At 44.2% G+C, this 21,667-nt stretch overlaps 2 protein-coding genes and 1 pseudogene across 4 annotated transcripts; 1 reads left to right on the forward strand and 2 right to left on the reverse strand.

Annotated features, from left to right (window-relative positions):
- The first annotated feature begins 3,576 nt into the window (after nt 1–3,576).
- LOC136480821 (protein RAFTIN 1A-like) lies at nt 3,577–4,359 on the forward strand (annotated as a pseudogene).
- A 6,324-nt stretch (nt 4,360–10,683) lies between these two features.
- On the reverse strand, nt 10,684–13,460 carry LOC136482860 (uncharacterized). Its single transcript, XM_066480034.1, has 6 exons — nt 13,203–13,460; nt 12,997–13,092; nt 12,041–12,371; nt 11,874–11,964; nt 11,586–11,666; nt 10,684–11,460 (listed from the first exon to the last, which is right to left on the reverse strand). The coding sequence occupies exons 1-6, from the start codon at nt 13,241–13,243 to the stop codon at nt 10,805–10,807; spliced, it is 1,296 nt and encodes a 431-aa protein (XP_066336131.1). The 5' UTR covers nt 13,244–13,460; the 3' UTR covers nt 10,684–10,804.
- Nucleotides 13,461–14,044: 584 nt separating this feature from the next.
- Nucleotides 14,045–21,165, reverse strand: LOC136484220 (DEAD-box ATP-dependent RNA helicase 40-like). Of its 3 annotated transcripts, none has more exons than XM_066481445.1 (8): nt 20,985–21,165; nt 19,187–20,789; nt 18,688–18,897; nt 18,052–18,120; nt 17,350–17,529; nt 16,337–16,687; nt 15,827–16,104; nt 14,045–15,706 (listed from the first exon to the last, which is right to left on the reverse strand). In XM_066481445.1, exons 2-8 carry the CDS (start codon nt 20,717–20,719, stop codon nt 14,248–14,250), a joined length of 4,080 nt encoding a protein of 1,359 aa, XP_066337542.1. In that variant the 5' UTR covers nt 20,720–20,789; nt 20,985–21,165; the 3' UTR covers nt 14,045–14,247. The 3 variants fall into 3 exon arrangements, with proteins under 3 accessions (XP_066337542.1, XP_066337541.1, XP_066337540.1); XM_066481444.1 differs by having other exon boundaries at nt 17,296–17,529; XM_066481443.1 differs by having other exon boundaries at nt 17,260–17,529.
- Between the last annotated feature and the right edge of the window lie 502 nt (nt 21,166–21,667).

The following is a 21,667-nucleotide window of genomic DNA, read 5'->3' on the forward strand; positions in this document are numbered from 1 at the left end:
ACCTGCGCACCATAAGCCAAGAGACATGTTGCACATCACAACTCACGCCACGGTTAGTCCACAAACCTCAACTAGAATCACAACTCGTTGACAATCACTCATCACAATATCGTACCACAAGGGCACATATCAACCTTGTGTTCGCATTTTCTGTGGGCCCAAACAGATTTATTTGAACTTTATAAAGTTATAATCATTTTCTGTGTGTGCACACACTAAGCTTTATTCGATCATACTTGAATATGTGTACTCGTGCTCCGTTCTCATGGTCTTGTCGTCTATTCAATGGTGCAGACACCAACTCTGAAAGCACAGCCGAGGGCACAAGTGCATGAGATGACACAAGTAGTAGTGACACCGCCCAACAACTCTCCCGCCAATGGCCTTACTGTTACTCTACCTACAGCAACAAGAGACCTTCATCACACAAGTCTCCCACCACTGATGACATCACAGATGGCATACCCGGTTTTAAGGACAAAACTAGATACAAGCCATATGTGTGCCCAGAGATCATCACACACATATAGAGACAGATTATAAGAGTACCAAGCGCAATGCTTTATTACATCATGAATATTTATCCATTACATAAATAATATCCTCAGCGAAAACGAATAATCTAGCTAGATCACTCTGATAATTCCAACATAATCCACATGGAACACCTACAGGTTGATCACAAGTCTAGTAGTCTTTAGGATACTCAGCGAAAGCATTATTATCTGTTACCCATCCAGGATTTTTATCCAAGCAATGAAAATAAACAAGCGTAAGTACATTCGTACTTAACAATTATAACATGGGGTTCATGAGGCTCAAAAGTTAACATTGGTTTGACTACATTTAGCTTTTAGTTGTCACAATTTTAAGCAATTGAGTAGCATCAAATTGTCATAACCCATATTAAACACATGATCAGGTGAACATGAATAATGAATAGCATAAACAAATTAAATAGATTAAACAAAGTAAACATTGGTGATCAGCTATATTCAATAAGGATTCAAGGTCACTCGTAACCGTGAGCACGGCTGATATATCAGTTTTACACTCTATAGAGGTCGTACAACTTTACCCATGAGTCATGTTGCCCATATGCCCGGGTTAATTACTCCCAAAACACTTCCAAGGTGAGCAGGTAGGGTACACTATGAAGTCTTTGAAAAGCTCGCCTAACAAGTTAGGGCCGCAAGGTTTCGGTGGCAAGCAGATGCAGGAACCCCCTTTTAAATGGCACAATACCTTCACAGCTATACACATAAGCTAGAGGTTGTCCTATACCTATCTTGTCAAGCCCCTTTTGCGCCATAAAGGTAACCTCTAACAAGCTAGAAAAGTCTTCATACTTGACTAAAGCTAGAGCCATGTAGCCCTCATGGTTGTACTGTAAGTCTCGGGGTGATCGCTTACAGATAAGTCCTTAAGGAGAGGAATCTAGAGTACTTGGATAGTAGCCAAAGTACTCTAGCCCCCTGTTTCCAGGTTGCTAAAAAGTCATCTTTTAATGTTTAACACATATTCTATTAATCAAGTTACAAGATCATGGCCTAAGTTGAGCACTAGCATCACTACCCAAATGCAAAAATCCCAATAGGTGACAAGGTATTAGTTTCAAATCTAGGTAATCCTTAGATCAACTAGGAAACACATGCAATATGAATTTAAGTGATTAAGGTGAATAGGACAATAAGGATAATCCCATGCTATACTTGCCTGGCTCAACGAATTCCTGCTGGTCTGAGTTGTCAGCGAAGAACTCCTGGTCACCAACGTAGTACTCACTGTCTATACTCAATCAATACAACAACATTCAAACATCCAGAAACAATCATGCATAGCAAACAAAGACTATAGATTAGAACAGTACACCAATAGTAAAAAAAAATAGATTGAAAAGATTATAAAACTAATCTACACGTTGCAACGATCACACAGACGTAAGATTCACTGAAATCGGAGCTAGAACAGAAAAGTTACACTGAAAAAGGGCTTGGGATGGCAGTTCTGTAAATAACTCAAACTTATTTGGAATAAAATAAATCAATTTCTATTTGTATTACACGGCCAGGGACCTCGGGTTCAAAACTGTAGAAGTGCAGGGCCTCTTTAGACTAAAGTCAGGACTGTGGGTTCTATTTGGCAGAAATAGGGGGTTCTTTTGCAAAGTCAACAGACGAAGGGGTATCAAGTGTTGGCAGCAAATTGAATGGTTGTGATTAAATCGGAGAGGAGAGATTGGGGATAGTTGGCCGGAACAGGAGCTCGAGGGCGGGGGGGGGGTATTTCTCGCCGGCACAGGACGATTGCTCGCGGAAGCAATTGGGCAAAAACACTACGACCCCTAATTTGACTCTAATTTGGCACAAAAAGATGGATAGGGCTAAGACGAACTCGATTACACGACTTGCATGACTAATAGCGAGCAAAGCGAGCTGGCGACAAGCTATGGTGACTGCGGAGCATCAGCGTAGCGGTTCAAGGCGACGCAGACTGAGAGAGTGGGCGTGAAGGGGTTCTGCGTGCTTGGGAACTTCACGCGATGCTCGTAGATGATCTTACCATGACAGAGAACCAACTAGGCAACGCGGCGACGTCAGGCTCCTTCTCGGTGGATGCGGGACGGCGACGCTAGGGCACAGGCGGTGCGGTGGCTAGTCTAGGGTTAGGCGAGGGACAAAGCGGGCACAGGGGGCTGCTATTTAAGGGGCCGGGCTGCGTAGGGGGCACGCGACAGAGAGGAGGCATGACGGACATGGACACGAACACGGTCAAAGTTTGGGAAGGATACGTCGAGAGGACAGGAACGGATCTGACAGTGGACCCCACCTATCGATGTAAGTTGGAGAGTGCGGGCGCGCGGCTGCTGCCTTCGGGCTAGTGCTGTGCGACTTGGGCCGAGAGAGTGAAAGGGAAAGGAGAGAGGATAAGGAGGGAAACAATGGGCTGGCTTGGTCCACGCAGGGGAAGGAGTGGTGAGGGAGTGGGAGGGAGCACTGGGCAATTGCTTAATTAAATCAATTTATTCCTATTTGGAAATGTTGCAATTTTTTGGGTGTTACAACAGAACGACTCTTTCGGCAATGGCCTTATTATTACTCTACCTACAACAACAAGAGACCATCACACAAGTCTCCCACCACTAATGACATCACAGAATGACTCTCTCGGCAATGGCCTTATTATTACTCTACCTATAGCAACAAGGGACCATTTTCACACAAACCTACCTCTACTGGTGAAACCGCAGAACAACGATCCCGACAATGGCCTTATTATTACTCTGCCTATAGCAACAAGGGACCATTTTGACACAAGCCTACCTCTACCATTGAAACCGCAGAACAACTATCCTGACAATGGCCTTATTATTATTCTACCAATAACAACAAGAGACCTTCATCACACAAGCCTCCCACCACTGATGACATCCCAGAACAACTCTCCCAGCAATGGCCTTACTATTACTCTACCTATAGAAACAAGCGATATCCATCGCCGCATAAATCTGCCACAAGGTCTTCCGGTGATGACGAGGGCCATTCACATATGCTGGCTAGAGGTGACGGAGCTAAGATGAACAACAGTGCAGTGTTCTTCCACAAGGAGGCGCTGTAGGTCGGCCGGAGCCTGCCTTTCTACTTCCCACCGGCACGGAGAGCCCCATTGGGGATGCTGCCACGGAGTGCCGCAGACTCCATCCCATTCTCCATGCGAGCACTACCAGACATCGTTGCCTGGCTTGGAGTCACGACGGGCTCCCCACAAGCTGCGGACATGGAGAAGACATTGAGCATGTGCGAGGCGCCGTCTCCCGTTGGGGAGCCCAAGTTCTGCGCCATGTCGCTGGAGGCCCTGTTACAGGGGGCCACGAAAACGCTTGGAGCCCATGACATTCGTCGAGTGATGTCCATGCTTTCTCGCTCTAGGGCACCCTGGCAACCCTATGCCATCCATGCCGTGCGCCCTGAGGTGGGGTCCCGATTTGTTTCGTGCCACGACGTGGTGTACCCGTACACCGTGTACAGGTGCCATGACACGGGCCCGGCTAGGCTGTACATGGTTGAGATGGAGGGAGTCCGTGGTGGCAGCTTTGTCACCGTGGCTGTCATTTGCCACACCGATACTTCCCAGTGGGATCCCGAGCACCTCTCCTTCAGGCTCCTCGGCAGCAAGCCTGGTAGCCCACCAGTTTTCCATGTCATACCGTATGGGCAAATAGTGTGGGCCAGGATGGTGGTGAAAGCTCGTCCTAAGGAGCTACTATTACTCTTGGTCGTTGTGAGTTGTGTATGCCATCGCTGTTCTCTACTCTCTATTTCTCTGAAGTACCAGAGTAGAGCAGCATCTGTAATATAAAAGGTGGCCTGTTGTTATATCTGCTACCAACATATGCAAACAGTTGGTGTAGCTCTCTACTCTCTATAATGTTACGAAACAAATGTATGATTGTTGCATGGCATATGAATATCTAATGTACTTGAATGTTCCACCACCCGATGCAGTGCAATAGATACAAGAGTTATATTCATGTTTGTTGCATATATATAGTAAACCAATACTTGTAGGAACATAACAAGTTCAGAATGGTCTAGTTGCAAGCTGGTAAATGAGCTACAAAAAAAGTACCAGTACGATTCGTGCATATTTTTGGGCATAAGGTTGTAATCAGATAATTCACCAAAGCAGAATCATACCTCAAGTACAGCTTGCTAAAACAGTAACTAACAACTAGTACTAACCAGCATTCCAACCAATAGCCAAAGCAGTACGAAATTAACTTGATATTAGCAGTAACAAATTTTCTATAGACCAATTGAACAGCTAGTACACTACCGGACTCCTGTAGTTTGCCGAGTGTCCGAAACACTCGGCAAAATACATAAAACACTCGGCAAATGGTTCGCCGAGTGTAATACTCGGCGAACAGCACTCGCCAAAAACAGTGACGGCAAAGCCAATTTTGCCGAGTGTCTTTTATCGGGCACTCGGCAAAGCCTTTGCCGAGTGCCCGACACTTGGCAAAGTTGAAACCGAAAAAAACCCGAAAAAAATGGGATTTTTACCCAAAAAAAAATAGAATTTTTTTTTAATCGATGGAGGCCCCCACCGGCCAGCGCCCACCCATCTCCGACATTTTTCGCGTGAATTTCATGGCTACGTGGCCGGCGCGATTCGAACCCGAGACCTCCCGCTGTGCACGTACCTCCTCTACCACTACACCACAATCTCACTTGTGTCTGAATTCCGTTTTAGTTCCCAATATATTATACTAAACCGAGTGTAAATTGCATGTTTAAGGTCATAAATGAATTCAAATAAAAAAGTTGTAAACTACAAAGTTTCATAACTTTTCGAGATCTACACTTTTAGTTTAGGAAGTTTTTCCATCCGAGGTCGTTTACAAAATTTGAATTTTAAAATTTTAAAATTCAAACACAGTTTTGCATGACAAGATGTTTTCAAATAAAAAAGTTGTAAACTACAAAGTTTCATAACTTTTCGAGATCTACACTTTTAGTTTAGAAAGTTTTTCCATCCGAGGTCGTTTACAAAATTTGAATTTTAAAATTTTGAAATTCAAACACAGTTTTGCATGACAAAATGTTTTCAAATCAAAAAGTTGTCAACTACAATGTTTCATAACTTTTCAAGATCTACAGAGTTTATTTTGGTTGTTTTTTCATCCGAGGTTGTTTGGAAAGTTCGAATTTTAAAATTTTGAAATTCAAACGCAGTTTTGCATGACAAGATGTTTTCAAATCAAAAAGTTGCCAATTACAAAGTTTCATAACTTTTCGAGATCTACAAAGTTTATTTTGGTTGTTTGGTCATATGTTCATCCGACATGGTCGTTCTAACATTGTTCACAAATCTTATATATCTCTCTTGTAGTTTCATAAACTACCAGAGAGATATGTTAGATTTGTGAACAAATTTATTTTCACTTTGTCGTATGAAGAAAAGACCAAAACAAACATTGTACATCTTGATGAGTTATACAGCTTTGTAGTTGAAAACTTTTTTATTTGAATTAATTTACTGCTTCAAAATGTGCTTTGAAATTTTCTTTGCCGAGTGTCAAAAAAATAACACTCGGCAAATAAGCTCTTTGCCGAGTGTTAAAAAAAACACTCGGCAAAGAGCCTCTTTGCCGAGTGTCAAAAAAAACACTCGGCAAAGGCGTCTTTGCCGAGTGCCCGAAAAAAAACACTCGGCAAACCACGTGGCACTCGGCAAAGAGCCAGTCTCCGGTAGTGGTAGTGACAAGCAGTTTATCACACACAAGTAGTCCACTGGATGTTTTCTCCAATCCCAATTGGGTAACATTATGCAACTAATTTTGCAACAGCTGAAGTCTCAATGTTTTCATGAGAATAAAGTCATCAGTTATAAGTGATATAAGGCAAGATATCACAGATGAAAATTTATCGGCTATTCAAAATGCCTATCATTTAAGTGAGGGCTAGCAGGAGATGGCTGCAGCACCTGGACAAATCTGAGGTCAACGATTGCAGCTCAAGAAAATATAAGTGAAGACAACACTTCCCCTGTCCCACCTTCTGTACAAGTACCAAAATTTGCTTCAGATAGTCAGATTAATAATGCCATGTTGCATGCAATCTGCAGCCTGAACCAGATGCAATGCCCATGCAAAAGAAAAAAAAATAGATTGAGGACTAACCAACTACTAGACTAGGATTTGAGGCCAGTAGAAGGGAAGCTAGTACAATAACGAACCTTCTTCCAAGGATGAGATCAGGTCCCAAAAAAGTAATCAGATCAAAGGGTGCAAATGACTAAGCAGATATATTATTGAAAAACAAGCTACCTATGCTCACATAATCTTCTATTTTTTTCTCAAATAATTTTACTAATTTCCATTAACAGGCAAGTTAAATCAACCAATAGATGTCTAGCATTAGCACTGGAAATGCATTGTGCCTTTACCTAAAACTGAGCTTGCATAAATAAGTTACCGAAAGGTCCAGACTGCTGTTTGGCTGCTTGATTTTCAGCCTTCCAAAAGAAATTGATGTGGAGTTGCAGACTTCATGTGCAAGACTCTCTGCCATAGTCCAGAATTTCAAAGCTTGCATAAATAAAGGATAGCATTGCTAACAGATAACTAGACAGGTTGTTCTGAGTTACAGGAAATATAACTTGAAGGCAGAGTTCACTTTATTGAACCAAGGGAAATAATCATAGTGAAGAACTAGGCCAGAAGTTCAAGTGTACATTACTGAAATGGTGAATAAGGATTTTTAAAAGAATAAAAACATAGAAACAATCTTTCTCCAAATTAAAATGCTGCCCATATTGACTAACCACTCCATGAAGTATTTCTTCACAAATGATACAGGTGAATCGACCAAATTATTGTTGACAAGCCAAATCTCTGATTGCTGCTACAAAGTATCCAATAACTATCCTCTACAAGTACAAGAAGCATGATAGCAATAAGAAATGAAAATTTCAAACATTACATGAATAAAAAAGAAATGGAATGCACCAACTTAGATAAATAGGCTTGTTTTATTTATCACCTGCAGCACACCTAGCCATCGAATATGATCCAAATCAACACCATAAGTTAGTTTGTTTCGTCCATCAATGTATCCTCCTACGAGTACGGATCACATGGAAACTCAAAAGGCTAAACAAACCTTCTTCTCCTTTTCAAGAATCTCCCTAGTAGGATGATGAGCAGTAGTAACACACAGATTCTCGAAATAATCAGTCAAGAGATTAACAACAATCAATATTTGATCGTAAAAATAGGTGCCATAACAAATTCATCGCATTAGTAGTAATATACCTTGAAATCACTACCTGAGTATCCTCCTATCAAGATAGCTATAGCTTTTAGATCAACGTCATCTGGCAAATCTTCCCTGGCTAGCATTACACAAAGATTTTTTGTCCTATTCGATGCATCTGGCAAATTCACAATAAACCTAGAGAAACCATTGGCCCGTAAGACTGAGGTCAATAAACTCCTGGCTGATGTTGGATTAGGCTATAAATAAATAAACAATAAATCACCTCCTTCGAAGTCCACCTAAAAACAGCCTCATCAGGATCAAATGGCCTGTTAGATGCGTCGAGTACTAATACATGTTCATCTTACGCGCATGGTTCCATGTTCTCCAGTGTTCTCCCGCCTTCCCAACATGCCATCAATATAAAAAAAAGGAGAGGATGAATGAGCCGGACAGTATGTATCAATATGAGATTGACAACAAACTATAGATATGGTGTCCTGGTAGTCTGGTACAACTGAAATAAATAGAAAACGTTCATGGATCACCACACCACTATAACTCACCCAAACAGTAAAATTCATTGACAGGCAGGTATAAAACAGAATATAAACAACACAAGTTAGCTTTCTATCAGGTAAAGGTAGTGTTCCATTGCTGGCGTAGCGCTAAAAACAAAGAATTATTGGTATCTTAAGAACAGCCAACCATATCCAAAAACAGAAAGTAATCAGTGTAACTTGCTGAAACAAAACACTTGCTATTTTTTTCGTCAATCAAACGTCATACAAGGCAGACTTTATTAGGCTTAGCTGATACATACTAAAATGGATGTCCCCCACAAGATACCACAATGATGTGTTTCATGGTCAGTTTAACCTCATTTAGCAAGAACTGTATTACTCCATGATAGGAGTAGCTGTTGTGATTTGAATATGACACTACATCCATCTGTTTTTTTAAGGATATATTGGTACCTAATAGAAACTACCCATGTATCCCTATTTCTGAAAGCTAATCCACACTATTTTAAGAAATAAGGACCTCATTGAAAGGAAATAATGGAGGTATGTAGGCTATAATCTCACTCAGATATGGGTATAACCTAGTGTATATAAGTAAAAAACATCTAATTTTGTAGAGTCCAGGTTTTATTAGACTCGCCGGAGTACCTTATTCTAACATGAATCGATCTTTACATGCATATAAAATCAAATAAGACAACCAGCAGGCACTGACTCGAGGGCATAAATGAAGCAAATCGATCTTCATATGCATCAGATAAAGAACATAGCTATTACGTACCTGGTTCAAATCACTGGGTGGTTGCTACATGGCTGCTCTGCTCCGCTGTGTCACCTGACCTGTGTCCATCGCCTCCATCCTTAACCGTGGGGAAGAGATGAGGACAGGCATCTAGGGTTTCGTGAGCAGTGGAGGAGACGCGGACTGGCAGGAGCAAGCCGCATCGGGAGGAACCCGTAGCTACGGCCACCGGCGGTGCCTACTGGAGGCAGCGGCGTCGTCGCCTAGGCAGCGCGCCGCACGGTGAGGCAGCGACGCTAGGGCCCGACAGGCACGCCGCGACGCCGGGAAAGAGGGAGAGAGGAAGGGAAGACGAGGGCATGAGCGGCGGAGGAGAAGGAGGAGAGCAGTCGCGCACCGCTTGTGCCAGTTTCCGTCGACGGCGGTCGGGGCGAGGTCGCGAGGTGCGAGCGTCGGGTGGGAGAGGAAAGAAGAGACGGCGGCGGCTGCGTTTAGGATTTGGGAAAGGACCTAGGTTTTGTCACGGTGGGTGGGGCCCATTTTCTTTAGCGACAGACAGATTGACTGTACACTTGGCTTTAGCGACGCTAAATATGAATACCTATAGCAACAAACACTAAATCGTTAAATGAGGATTTAGCGTTAGATGGTCTTTGAGTTATCTTTAGTGTCAGATCATCCATCGCCAAATATAATTTTTAGCGTCAGATGTCTGACGATGAAGCGGTGTTGTGGTGTAGTGATTAGCTCATAGAACAAGGCCTCCCTAGTTGGATCCACACGATTCAAGGATTGAGGCAGCTTGATCCATGCCCCTTATGGCTCGTGGCGCCATGAGGCTCACCTTGCACTACCAGCCCTCGTGTCGTAGAGCATTATGCCAATGGGCTGGTTGCTTTGTGTTACTAAGCATAGTGGAGAGGGAGAGAGAGAAATGAAGGGAGGGGATGAGGGGAGAGAGAGAGTGTAGGACACAGACGTGAGCCTAAGTTAAATGTATTTTATACCAAAAAAAACAGGGTCCTAACCTTCTTGCGCTAATGAGGGGTATAGGAACCTGACAGTAGAGTTATCACTACTGGTTCAAAGTTAGACCTAGTAATGATATCTCTTGTCCTCGCCAGTGCATTGTTAAAACCGTTAGACATATCTCTTTCATTATGAATTAAGACTGTCTCCGACAACACAACCCAAACGCAAAATAGGTCGTTCACAGTGTTTTAGGTACCAAAAACACACTCCAACAGATGACCCAAATAGAGGATGCATTTTGCGTTCAAGCCGAACCGAAACGCAAATAAGCGTCTCGAGAGAGAGATGACGCAAATCTCTGGAGCCGGATCTCGAAGGTGCCGCTCGCGGTGGGGACAGAGGCGGCTTGCCCGGCACCCCCTCCCGGTAGCAGCAGCAGCCGGCGCAGCACCACCTGCAAATCCAAATTCACCGGCCGCCGCAGCAGGACGGGGGCGGCGGAGGGAAGGAGCAACAGCAGCAGCTGCAGGTGGTGGCGTAGCCCGGGGAGCGGAGGCAGCAGGCAGAGCTCCAACAAGTCCGACGGCGAGACCGTGCAGTGGCTGCTGCAGCAGGCCAAGCCGGCCATCATCGCTGCCACTGGCACGGGCACCATACCGGCGTTACAAGAATAGCAGACATATTTGATGTACCAACCAACACATGATTACATCTTTCAGAAACAGAATTAGCCATATCAAAGGCAGAGGTGATATAACTGGTGGCAGCGCTAAAGGGAACATCATTTGCTACATGATCTGCTTTTAAATTGAGGCTTTTGGGGCATTCAACCTTGGATTCCTTGCACAAAGATATTTCTGGCATGTTACGGGCACAAAGATTTCTAGTTTGATGTTCAGACACTTAATTTTCTCTAACAGTGCCACATTCTTCTTGATGACAGGTTGCTTCTCAAGTGCATCTGAATGGTTACCTTTGACCTTTCCAAGTATGTGATGAGGTAGACAATTTATTTTCTCTAACAGTGCCACATCCTTCTCGATGACAGGTTGCTTCTCAAGTGCATCTGAATGGTTATCTTTGACCTTTTCAAGTATGAGATGAGGTAAACTTTTGACAAAAGTATCAACAGGCACATTAGCATAACAGGAATCATTGTTTTTTGGGTGATAAACACCATGTGGACCATGCCTTTCTTCTCCCCCCTGGTTCAGAACGGATTGACCATCATGAGTAAATGATTCAACAGGGAAGCTGACAGTCTTGTCTGCAGGATTGCACGGACCATATGATACCACTCCTCCGAGACAAATTCCATTCCTGTCAGGAGGGTGATCAGGAGGAGGATGCCAGTAATCAATACATGGAGGCGGCATACATATATCAGGAGTTTGTGTAGCATGTAGTTGAGCCTGTTTTGGTTCCCAAGAGAAATTTGCAGTAGAAACAGGATCACCTCCTGACAAAACAAATATATCTCATCATATGGAAACGAAAGTAAAATTGTATGAAAGAAAAATTCTATGATAACCTAAGTTATGAAATATAAAATAATGGGTGAGAATCAGCGAACAAGCTGCGTACCAGTTAACGGGATCTTTCTTTGTTCATCTCGTGCCGCAATAACAACAGAGCTAAAATATGATCGCCCTTGAAAACTATGGCCTGCAAATGAGAAGGCACCAAGTGTAAAGAACATGTGTTGTAGGTTTATTAAATAAACTATATGGAACTGACAAAGCATTTAGCACCACTAACATAAATTTATCAAGAATACAGTTTATTGTAGGGAAAAATTATGATTTTAGATATGTAACTGCATAAACTATAAGCACACTTTAGGCAAGATAATCTGGTGGTACATGTAGACACCTTGTTGACCATTTGACTGAGAGTTCTTCGAATCAAGTACCGGTAAATCATCTGCACATATGGTAAACCCCTTTCTGTGTGATGTAAACCTCTGCATTGGCAAAACATATTATTGGATTAGATGTGTTCAGTTACCTGACAACGGGAATACCATATGGAATGCATACCTTTTTGGCAATAGTCCTTAATGGGGCTTTCAGAACATCCAAGAAAGAAACTTGAGAATGTGCAAATTTCCAGCTTCCTGATCTTAATTCTGTGCTTTGAGAACGGCTTATCGCAGTTACAGAATCATGTGAAGCTAGACCACAAGCAACAGGTGAGTCGAGCAAGTCACTTTCATCTGTCGACGTGCTTGAGCTTCCTGAAGAAGAGGGGCGGTCATTGATGTTCAAAAATGACCCAGAACCTTCACCCTTCTTGAGAGATAGGAGTGATGATGAACCCCATGCATTTGGTGCTGGAGGCATTGGCCTGTTGACCCATGGGAGAGCACCCCTGCATCCATTCCAACATCCCATCAGATAGCAAAATATCACCAACAGGGTACAGGGAAACGGTAAAAAATGTCTAGATCAGGAAAAAAAAACGGATTCTCATGACTCAATACTATTCGTGCATTAAAGCCAACATGACTACTGAACACAATTCAGAATTAAGGGGATATTGCTAAACAGCAATCACAGGGAAACAGTCAAAAATTGTTTAAACTAGTATTTAGTATTTACCCAGACAATACACACAAGGGATCCCAATGGCGGCTTAAAGACTACCATTTTGACACTGAATCAACACAGCTTATGCATCTAAGCCAGCATAGTTACTTGACAAAATCGGGACCATTATTTCAATCAAGGGACAAAAAATACGAAAGCATACATATGACTAGCCCAACTTACTTCCTTTATTTTACTTAACAGTAGTGCAAAACTAACTGTGCCACCATCCATCAACGATAAGAATCATTGTCAAGTTATATAAACACATAAACATTGGAAAGGGAACAACCGACTCTGGAATGAAACCCCAGTGGGTGATAGTGATAAACACAATTTAAAACCCCCAATTCAACTAGGAATGGCATCTCCAGATGATGATTTACGCCAGGGAAAAGAAATTTCACCTCTGGGTTGGCAAGTTAGTGGGCTTCGGGGCCGCCTCAACAACCCCCACGGCCGGCGGCCTCCCCGGAGCCGCAGCAGCAGCAGCAAACCCCCACCTGCAGAGATAAACCTTCAACCCTTGTAGTTGGGGAGCACCAACTGAACCCAATGGAAATACAAGGAGATACAACTGGGAAGAAGAATAAGGAGGCGAAGCGGATGCGACCTCTTGTCGGCGGCGAGTGCCCGCGACGGTGCCGCGGCCATGTCTTCCCCGCTACTTCGGGGTTCGGAGCCGCGCGCGGAGGGGAACCCGGGACGGCGCGGGCGAAGGTGGAGGCGAGTTGCGGGTGGCACGGGATGGGTAGGGGGGTGCTGGAGACGGAGGCGACGGCAGGAGCGTGGGTGTCGACGGCGGCAGGGGAGAGGCGGATACAGCAGAGGACGAAGGGAAAGTTCCAGCAGTGGAGTGGAACGGCGAGCAGCGGAGAGGGGTGTCTATGACAAGTAGGCCCCACTGAATGGTCGGAGACGGATGGGATCGCGGGAGACCAGGACACATTGTCAGTGACTCTAGAACGAACGAGCGACACGACCGCTGCAGAAAATCCTTTTGATTTTGCGCAAAATTTAATCGTCTGTTGTTTTGAACTCATGTTTGCGAATATTTTTCTCAAAACTCCAAAAAAATTGAATTGACCTCGCGTATGCCAGAAAAACCCGTCAAACAAACAGAATTTAGCAGAAACTAAAAAAAATAGAACACGAATCAACAATTCAGTATTGACCTCGTGTGGAGGGAACATCTAATTTTCAAAGAAATTTGAAAAATGTACACAGGCTTGCCATTAATTTTTGAACTACAATAGTCTGTATTGACCTCGTGTGTCGCTGAAAACCCGTTAAACAGACTGAATTTAGCTGGGTAATAAACAAAAATTAGAATGCAGACCAGGGAGTGCAATTCTACGCAAAATCCGTTGAAACAACAGAATATATAGATAAAACAACAAAAATTTCAAAGAAACACAAAAATTGTAATGAAACGAAAAAAAACACAACAAAACATAGTTGCAATTGACCACTCTCCTTGTCATGTATTCAGCACAAGAGCACACAATATCCATACGTCAATTCACCACGAGATCATCAGAAATTGTGGAAAAACTGATTTTAGTCATATAAACTACTACCCGGAAACTCATTTCTCCTATTGTACACCAGATTAAATAGGGAGAAAAGGGGCAGTGCACTAGATATCGTTCAACTCATTATACATCAGGAGCGGCCTGCTGAACTGCTGCGCCTGGAAATGTTTCGCCTGCAGGAAAACTGGGGAATGCAGCATCAGTCCCTTGGAAAGGCTGGCCAGCCGGTGTGCCGCCAAAGTTGTTGTCATTCCCACCACATATCAACGGTGCAGCAGCAGCTGGCTGGACTAGGCCACCAGGAGACATTGGCGACATTGAAGATGTATCGGCCAGTGATTGTTGAGGAGCGAGAGCAGGAACAGGTGGTGCTGCTGGTCCAGGTACAGGGACAGGTGCAGGTCCGGCTGCTCCAGATGCAGGAGGCAGCACATCGAAACCAGATCTTGCTCGTGGCCTGCGCTCCGGTGCTGCCCCATGGTCACGGCTCCTGCTCCTGCTGCGACTCCGGCTGCTGCTGCGGCTCCGACTACGGCTCCAGCTCCTGCTGTGGCTCCTGCTGCGTGACCAGCTCCTGCTGCGGCTCCTGCTCCTACTAATGCTCTTGCTATCACTTCTTCTGTCATAACCCCGTGACCGGACTCTATCTGGGCTGCGGCTGTAGCTCCGATCCCTACCTTTGTCTCCAAATCCTCGACGGTTATCATATCGTACCCGTCCATCTGAGACAAACCGGTCATGTGGGCCTCGGTCAGAACGCCCCCTCCCGCCAAATCCACGCCCCCTGCCACCACGTCCACCAGAAAAATCTCCCCTACCTCGTCCACCAAAACCAGGAGAATCACCCCTGCCACGCCCACCAAATCCAGAAAAATCACCCCTGCCACGCCCACCAAAACCAGGAGAATCGCCCCTGCCACCACGTCCACCAAAGCCCCCAGGGCTTGCTCTGCCTCTACTGCCAAAACCACCAGATCCACGCTCCCCTCTACCACCAAAACCACCTGACCCAGGGCCATCTCGTCCACCAAAGCCACCTGGGCCCTTTCTGCCACCAAAGCCACCAGGACCCTCCCGTTCCCGGCCACCAAAGCCACCAGGGCCCTCATGGCCACCCAAGCCACCAGGGCCTTCCCGGCCACCGAAACCACGAGGGCCAGCCCGGCCACCCAAGCCATCAGGGCCTTCCCCGTCACCAAACATGGCTGGGCTTTCTCGAACACCAAATCCACCCGGGCCCTCACGACCACCGAAACCTCCAGGACCCTCCCTGACACCACCATAACCAACAGGGCCACCAGCACCAAGTTCAAAACGACGACCACCAGGCCCATCCCAGCGGCTCATCCCAGCAGCCTGGTTTCTTGGACCTCCAGAAGCACTGCGTGCAGCCATGTCTTGCAGCTGTGGAGGGACATGCTGGTTGGCACCTTGCAAGAGTTTCACCAAATCACCAGCATATTTCCAATCTTGTTCACAGAAAAAAGTGTACGAGATACCAGTAGCGCCAGCTCTTCCTGTACGCCCTATGCGATGCACATAGTCCTCTATCCCAGTTGGAAAGTCATAATTGATTACCACTCTGGAAAAAACACATGGTGCAGTACAAGTGAGCAACAGAAATTTGTCAGTGTTCAGTAAGGTAATATTGAACATTGAAATATTTTAAGGATTTAATATCTCACAATCAAATAAGCCTCACCTGATATCTTTGATATCAAGTCCACGAGCAGCAACATCTGTGGCTACTAATATTGGAGCCCTGCCAGTTCGAAACTGATTGAGAACATTATCTCTTTCGGCCTGTGATTTATCACCATGAATGCTTACAGCATTAAAATTGCGACCAATGCTGCGAGCAAGCTGGTCACACATCTTCTTAGTCGAGCAAAATATTATGATTTTTGAGCCCCTTTCTTGATCTCTAAGAATCTGCTCTAGGCGCCGCTGCTTGTCCATAGGCGGAACCACCTCTACATACTGCAAACAAACAGGAGCCTTAGAAATGGATCATCCTATAAACGACCACATAATATAATTACAGATAAAGGCTGACACATAGTAATTAGGTGCCAAAGAATGCTTTTCCAAACTACTTAACAATAATAGAAATTCTGATACCAGTCAGCAATGGCACTTCAAGGACTCTGCATCCTAAAGAAAGGCAAAGCATAAAGTATGAAAAGAAACAATCATAATTTCACTAGAATACCTGAGTGATGGATTTGTTGGCAACAAGTTCATCGATGCTGCCAATGTTGACCTGGACAGGATCTCTTAGTAAATCCCCAGCTATTTTTGTAACCTCCTTTGGCCAAGTGGCAGTGTACATTAGAGTCTGTCTAGTATTAGGAATCTCATCCACAATCTTCCGTATTTGTGGCTCAAACCCCATGTCAAGCATACGGTCTGCTTCATCAAGCACAAGTAATGAAACCTGATGGAGGCTAATCTTCTTCATCTCCAGAATATCATTAAGACGTCCTGGTGTTGCTACCACAATATCTGCTCCACGCTCAAGTTCTCTTAGCTGAGGGCCCTTTGAAGCTCCACCATATAGGCACTGAAAAAGAACACATCAATGATGATTTCAATGTAAGAAATGTGACATGTCATTAGTAAACATAGTACCAGAAATAATACACATTCTACAAGGCACTTAGGTACAGAAATCTTGAATGATCGATGCACAGCAATATTGTTCAGAACCACACGAGTTCATTTTCTAAGATAACTACTATAAAAACACGCTAGGCCTAGGTAGGTGCTCAAGCTAGCCTAGTGCCCTGATAGCCGCCTCAGCCGATCGACCTTTCTAAAGGTATCATAAACTTTTTGAAGAACAATACTTGAGTCTGTGACTATGTTTTAAAGTCTATACATCACAATCGACCTTTCTAAAGGTGAAGCTATCATAAACTTTTTGAAGAACAACACTTGAGTCTATGACTCTATGTTTTAAAGTCTACACATCACATTATTAACATTTGATATCCAGTAACTTAATTATTATGCATTGTCTTACAAAACAGAAAAAATGTGCACAAAGTTTCAGGACTACAATTGGTTGTGATCAATGCTTAATTATTCTATGCAAGATAAGGCCATAATAAAAGATATCAGGTCAGAACTTACTGTGCAGGAAACTCTAGATGATTGACCAAACTTAACTACTTCGTCTTGTATTTGTGAAGCAAGCTCGCGAGTAGGGGCCAAAACCAATACCGTAGGACCCAACATCGGATTATTGTGGCATCTCCTCAGATGTATAAAAGCAGGAATTAGGTACCCCAGCGTCTTTCCAGACCCTGTCTTGGCAATAGCTACTATGTCCCGGTTTTGCAGTGCAACAGGCCATGTCTGAGCTTGAATTGGAGTGGGATTTGAAAAGCCTGCTGCATGGATCTGAAATGAAAAAAAAAAATGAATAAGCATCATAAGTGCATGCCCACCTGCAGCAGATAATTGGTATTTTCCATAGCGACTAAAAAATGGTTGCAAACAATGAGAAAGTGGTTAAATTCTATCCTAGGTGAATATGGCTGCTTACTTAAGCAACTCAAGGCATGAAGAAGCTCTTTGTTGATTCAGTGGCAGAGACAAGAAGCAGGAAGCCTCAGCCACATTTTATAATCTGAAACAACATCAATCCTCCCAATACTTGTCAGCAGAAAATAGCCACAAGTATTTCACTACAGTGCCCAGAAATTGAAAACTAATCGTTGTATTAGGGCACTCAGCATCACCGCAAATCCATTGTGCTACATCAGTGAGCAATATCATACAATGTGCTCACTACGAGAGAAGATAATTTTCCATTTCAAAGATATCATTTTCAGTGGCCCACATTGTCAAGAATTTCTAAGTTAAGATAAATTTGTAGATAATTCATCCATGGATCCACAAGTACAACTAAACAAGACATACCTCTCTCAGAATCTCTGGAGGGAATCCAGTAGCCTCAAATGTCATAAACGGAGCAGGAACGTTCTCACCCTGGATAATAAAAAAATAGGAGTCAAAATATAAATAATCAACAGGTGACAGTATAAAAGAATAATAAATAAACAGGTAGCAGTCTAACTAAACAAGAAAATGAACTTGTAAACCAAGAGAAATATTCTGAAATACCCTGTTACTGAGCTATACATAAGGGAACAGGGCATACTAAAATATGTCCAACTGCAGAAGTGCACTTCTCAGGCTTTATGAGCTTTTGGTACCTCGAATGTATTTCTCTGTGCAAAACAAATTAGACTATACCTCTGTCCGGTTTTCTTGAGTGGCAGTTGGCCAGAGATGTATACATCATGCTTGCAATGTCAGATACGTGTGCCATAAAAAATATTTTTTAGTCATGTAAATGTTAGATATCAACCAGTACCTCTATTATGCAAATGGGTTATTAAATTATTCAGAGATACGGAGTACGTTAAAAACCACATGTGGAACAGCATTTCCAGAATGTTTAAGTACAATGGCAAACAGCCTCTGGAGAAATTAGAAGTTGTAAACTGTGTCTTAGTTTTGCGACAAAATATGTCCATGCAATCAACTCCTTACCATGGCAGTGACTTCATGGTGTTGACGGTATGCATCAGCTGAAGATACGCTTGGAAAATCTGGAGGAGCAAACATACTTGACGGTGGCCTCACTGAAGTTCCAATAGGCGATGGACCAAGATTATGTGGATTTGGTACTGAATGTGGAGGTGCCATGTTATAACCACCAAAATTGTCTGGACGAGGATAAGGCAGTCCATTATGCATGCCCTGCCGCAAAAGTTTACGCAAATCAGAGTGAATGGTTAGAACTTTAGAATTGAGGTTAGCATGAGCATAATATATAGAAAGCATTGAATATATCAGAAAGCTAATGGGCATTGTTGCCAACATTTTTACAAAGAGTTCCATTGAAATGGTGCGGAAATATCATCAGACTTTATAATGTACAAGAAAGTTTATAGCTTATTACTGTCATGGTAGGACATAAATTTAGGCAGTATATGGGTGAGCTTTTGGCTTCACTAAGATTTAGCATTACTGTACCAAAGATTATTACCGTAGGATTTTGTGAAGTTGGGAGAGGAGCAAGCTTTGGCTGCTGCTGGAGAGCCTTTGTTCCATCAAACCTTCCATAAGAGTGAGGGTCATCTCTTTCAAAGTGACCATCACTATTACCCGTATCAAAACCCATTGGAGGTCGAATTGGTGATGGACCAACATGATTTGGAGCTGCATGGCCACTAACTGGTTTTTGCTGGTAGTTTGTATCTGCTCCACCTTGATGCATTTGAGTAGGTGAGTTCATAAAACCCATGTTATTAATCTCAGCAGAGGATGATCCACCAGGAAGATGCTTGGCAGGATACAACGGCCCACCAACTCCAGGTATATTTGGCTGGCTACTAAGGGCTCCAGGATGTTGATGACTAGAAGGTAACTGCTGATTTGGAAGAGGAGCCTGGCCACGCTGCTGACTAAGTGGTAATGAAAAGCCAGTCCGCTTGCCTTCATGAACTCCTCCATCATCATCCTTCAATAATGGACTTTGTTGCCCAAGTGGCAGTGGCGGTTTTCCATGCTGAGTGAATGGCAATCCATGCTGCAGTTGACCTTGTTGAGATGGCATTTTAAGTCCTTGAGGTTGAGAAACCTGCGGTGACTGCGAAGCTTGGGCAGGATGGTGAAAGCTCAAAGATTGTTGAGGATGTTGCCCTTGACTCTGAGGAATCCTAACTCCCTGCGGCTGCTGGCTTTGATTATAAGCACCATGTAGAATTTGAGGCTGCTGAGCTTGATTGTAGGCAGACTGTGGTATCATGGATTGCTGACCCTGATTGTAGGAAGGTTGTGGCATCGGTGGCTGCTGAACTTGACCTTGATTGTAGGAAGGCTGCGGCATCGGTGGCTGCTGACTCTGACCTTGATTGTAGGAAGGTTGCGGCATCGGTGGCTGCTGACTCTGACCTTGATTGTAGGCAGCTTGCGGCATTGGTGGCTGCTGAGCTTGATTATAGGCAGTTTGTGGCATGTGTAGCTGCTGGTCTGCCTGATACGAATATGGTGGAGCCTGCTGTTGCTGCTGATGTTGCATGTAAGGACCATGCTGATACGGCATGTGTTGAGGATGCACACTGTGGTACTGATGCGGCTGATTTGGCATGTGCGTCTGCTGTTGCTGATATGGCACTTGCTGAAACGAAGCTTGGTGTTGAGCCATGACATGCTGCTGAGCTGGCTGTTGAGTGTGCTGCTGCCCAAGCTGGCCAGCCTGAGGAGGATAAGCTGCCTGGCCAGGACGCTCCTGGTGCCCTGCCTGGCCAGCTTGGCCAAACTGCACGTTAGGCTGCGAAAAAGCCCCTGGTGCAGGTTCCGGAACCTGTGCAGGGGTTGGCGGCGAAGGACCTGCTGGCAAGGGGGGCACCCCTGCAGTTGCAGTAGGCTTCTCATACTGGGTCACATTCGTCTCTGGGTTCCAATAGTACAGCGTCGCGCCATCAATCAGCGCTTTCCAAGGCGCAGGAAGCGTCGGGTCATCCGGAGCGAACCGAGGGCCCGAAGAATCAGCTGCGGCGGCATCCTGAGCCGCCATGCCAGGCAACTCTTCTTGCCCCCTCCTTCTAATGGCTCACCACCTACGCTGCGACCATAACACAAATGCCCTGCAAACCAGTAAAATTCAGGGGGAGCCGAACCAGTTAAGGAAACTCGATAATTTTTTGCAAGAAAAAACTAAGCATTATAGATGCATAAGGTTGCAATTAGAACAGATCGGGAGACAAATAGCCAGATAGCTTAGGTTAGGGTTTGGGCGCCCGGTCCCGCGCAGCAGGAAGGGAAGAGAAGGGCAGGCGTACTTGGAGGGTGCTCGTCTCCGGCGAGGGCGGTTACGAAGACCTGGCGACGGGCGCTTCGAAGACCTCAGCACCTGGCGTAGCGCGGCGGTGGCGGCGCTAGCCCAATCGTCGCCGAGAGGGAGAGGGAGAGGGAGAGCGCACACGGGGTGAAACGGGGGGAGACTAGAGACGAAAGTGTCGCCGGTGGGCCGCCCTGGGCCGTTCCTCAATCCGCAAAAGCCTTTAAGATAATTTTCCTTTTTCACTTTTGTTTTGTGTCTAGTCCCGTTTTTTTTTCTGGTAAAAAGCTTTTATCTTTAGTCCCGTTGCGGGTTTAGGGTTTTATGTCAAGTTTGTTCCTTATTTTTCTTCGTACAAATATTAGGAAGAAGAAAGTTTTTAATAAGGAATATAAATTATTATTTAGAAAGAATTAATTTTGTTCTTTCTTTCTCCTTTTTATTCTTCCTATATAATTTCCGTATCATCTTTTTTATTTTGTGGAACACTGTCAATGCTACTGGAACATTGGTTTTATTGTCGGATTTTTCTCTTGAAGCTAAACCTTTCTTTTGAGCCTAGAACAATTTATATGAAATTGAAATAACTTGTAATATTTTTTTATTCAACATTGATTCGTTCAATAAAAAAATGCCATCTGGAAATCTATGGCTTTCATGCTCCAAGGTAAATGAATGAGAACT

The sequence above is a fragment of the Miscanthus floridulus genome, chromosome 9 (assembly GCF_019320115.1).
Source record: "Miscanthus floridulus cultivar M001 chromosome 9, ASM1932011v1, whole genome shotgun sequence".
Lineage (NCBI taxonomy): Eukaryota > Viridiplantae > Streptophyta > Magnoliopsida > Poales > Poaceae > Miscanthus > Miscanthus floridulus.

What these genes read in the sequence shown, in the direction of transcription:
- LOC136482860 (XM_066480034.1), bottom strand. Translation starts at nt 13,243, where the DNA reads ATGGCCGCGGCACCGTCGCGGGCACTCGCCGCCGACAAGAG. An exon ending in TCAGTCAAATGGTCAACAAG is followed by an intron (nt 11,667 to 11,873) that starts GTGTCTACATGT and finishes TCTCATTTGCAG; the next exon opens with GCCATAGTTTTCAAGGGCGA. An exon ending in AAGAAAGATCCCGTTAACTG is followed by an intron (nt 11,461 to 11,585) that starts GTACGCAGCTTG and finishes TTGTTTTGTCAG; the next exon opens with GAGGTGATCCTGTTTCTACT.
- LOC136484220 (XM_066481443.1), bottom strand. Translation starts at nt 20,719, where the DNA reads ATGGCGGCTCAGGATGCCGCCGCAGCTGATTCTTCGGGCCCTCGGTTC. An exon ending in CTCCAGAGATTCTGAGAGAG is followed by an intron (nt 17,530 to 18,051) that starts GTATGTCTTGTT and finishes TTTTCATTTCAG; the next exon opens with ATCCATGCAGCAGGCTTTTC. An exon ending in CCAACAAATCCATCACTCAG is followed by an intron (nt 16,105 to 16,336) that starts GTATTCTAGTGA and finishes GTTTGTTTGCAG; the next exon opens with TATGTAGAGGTGGTTCCGCC.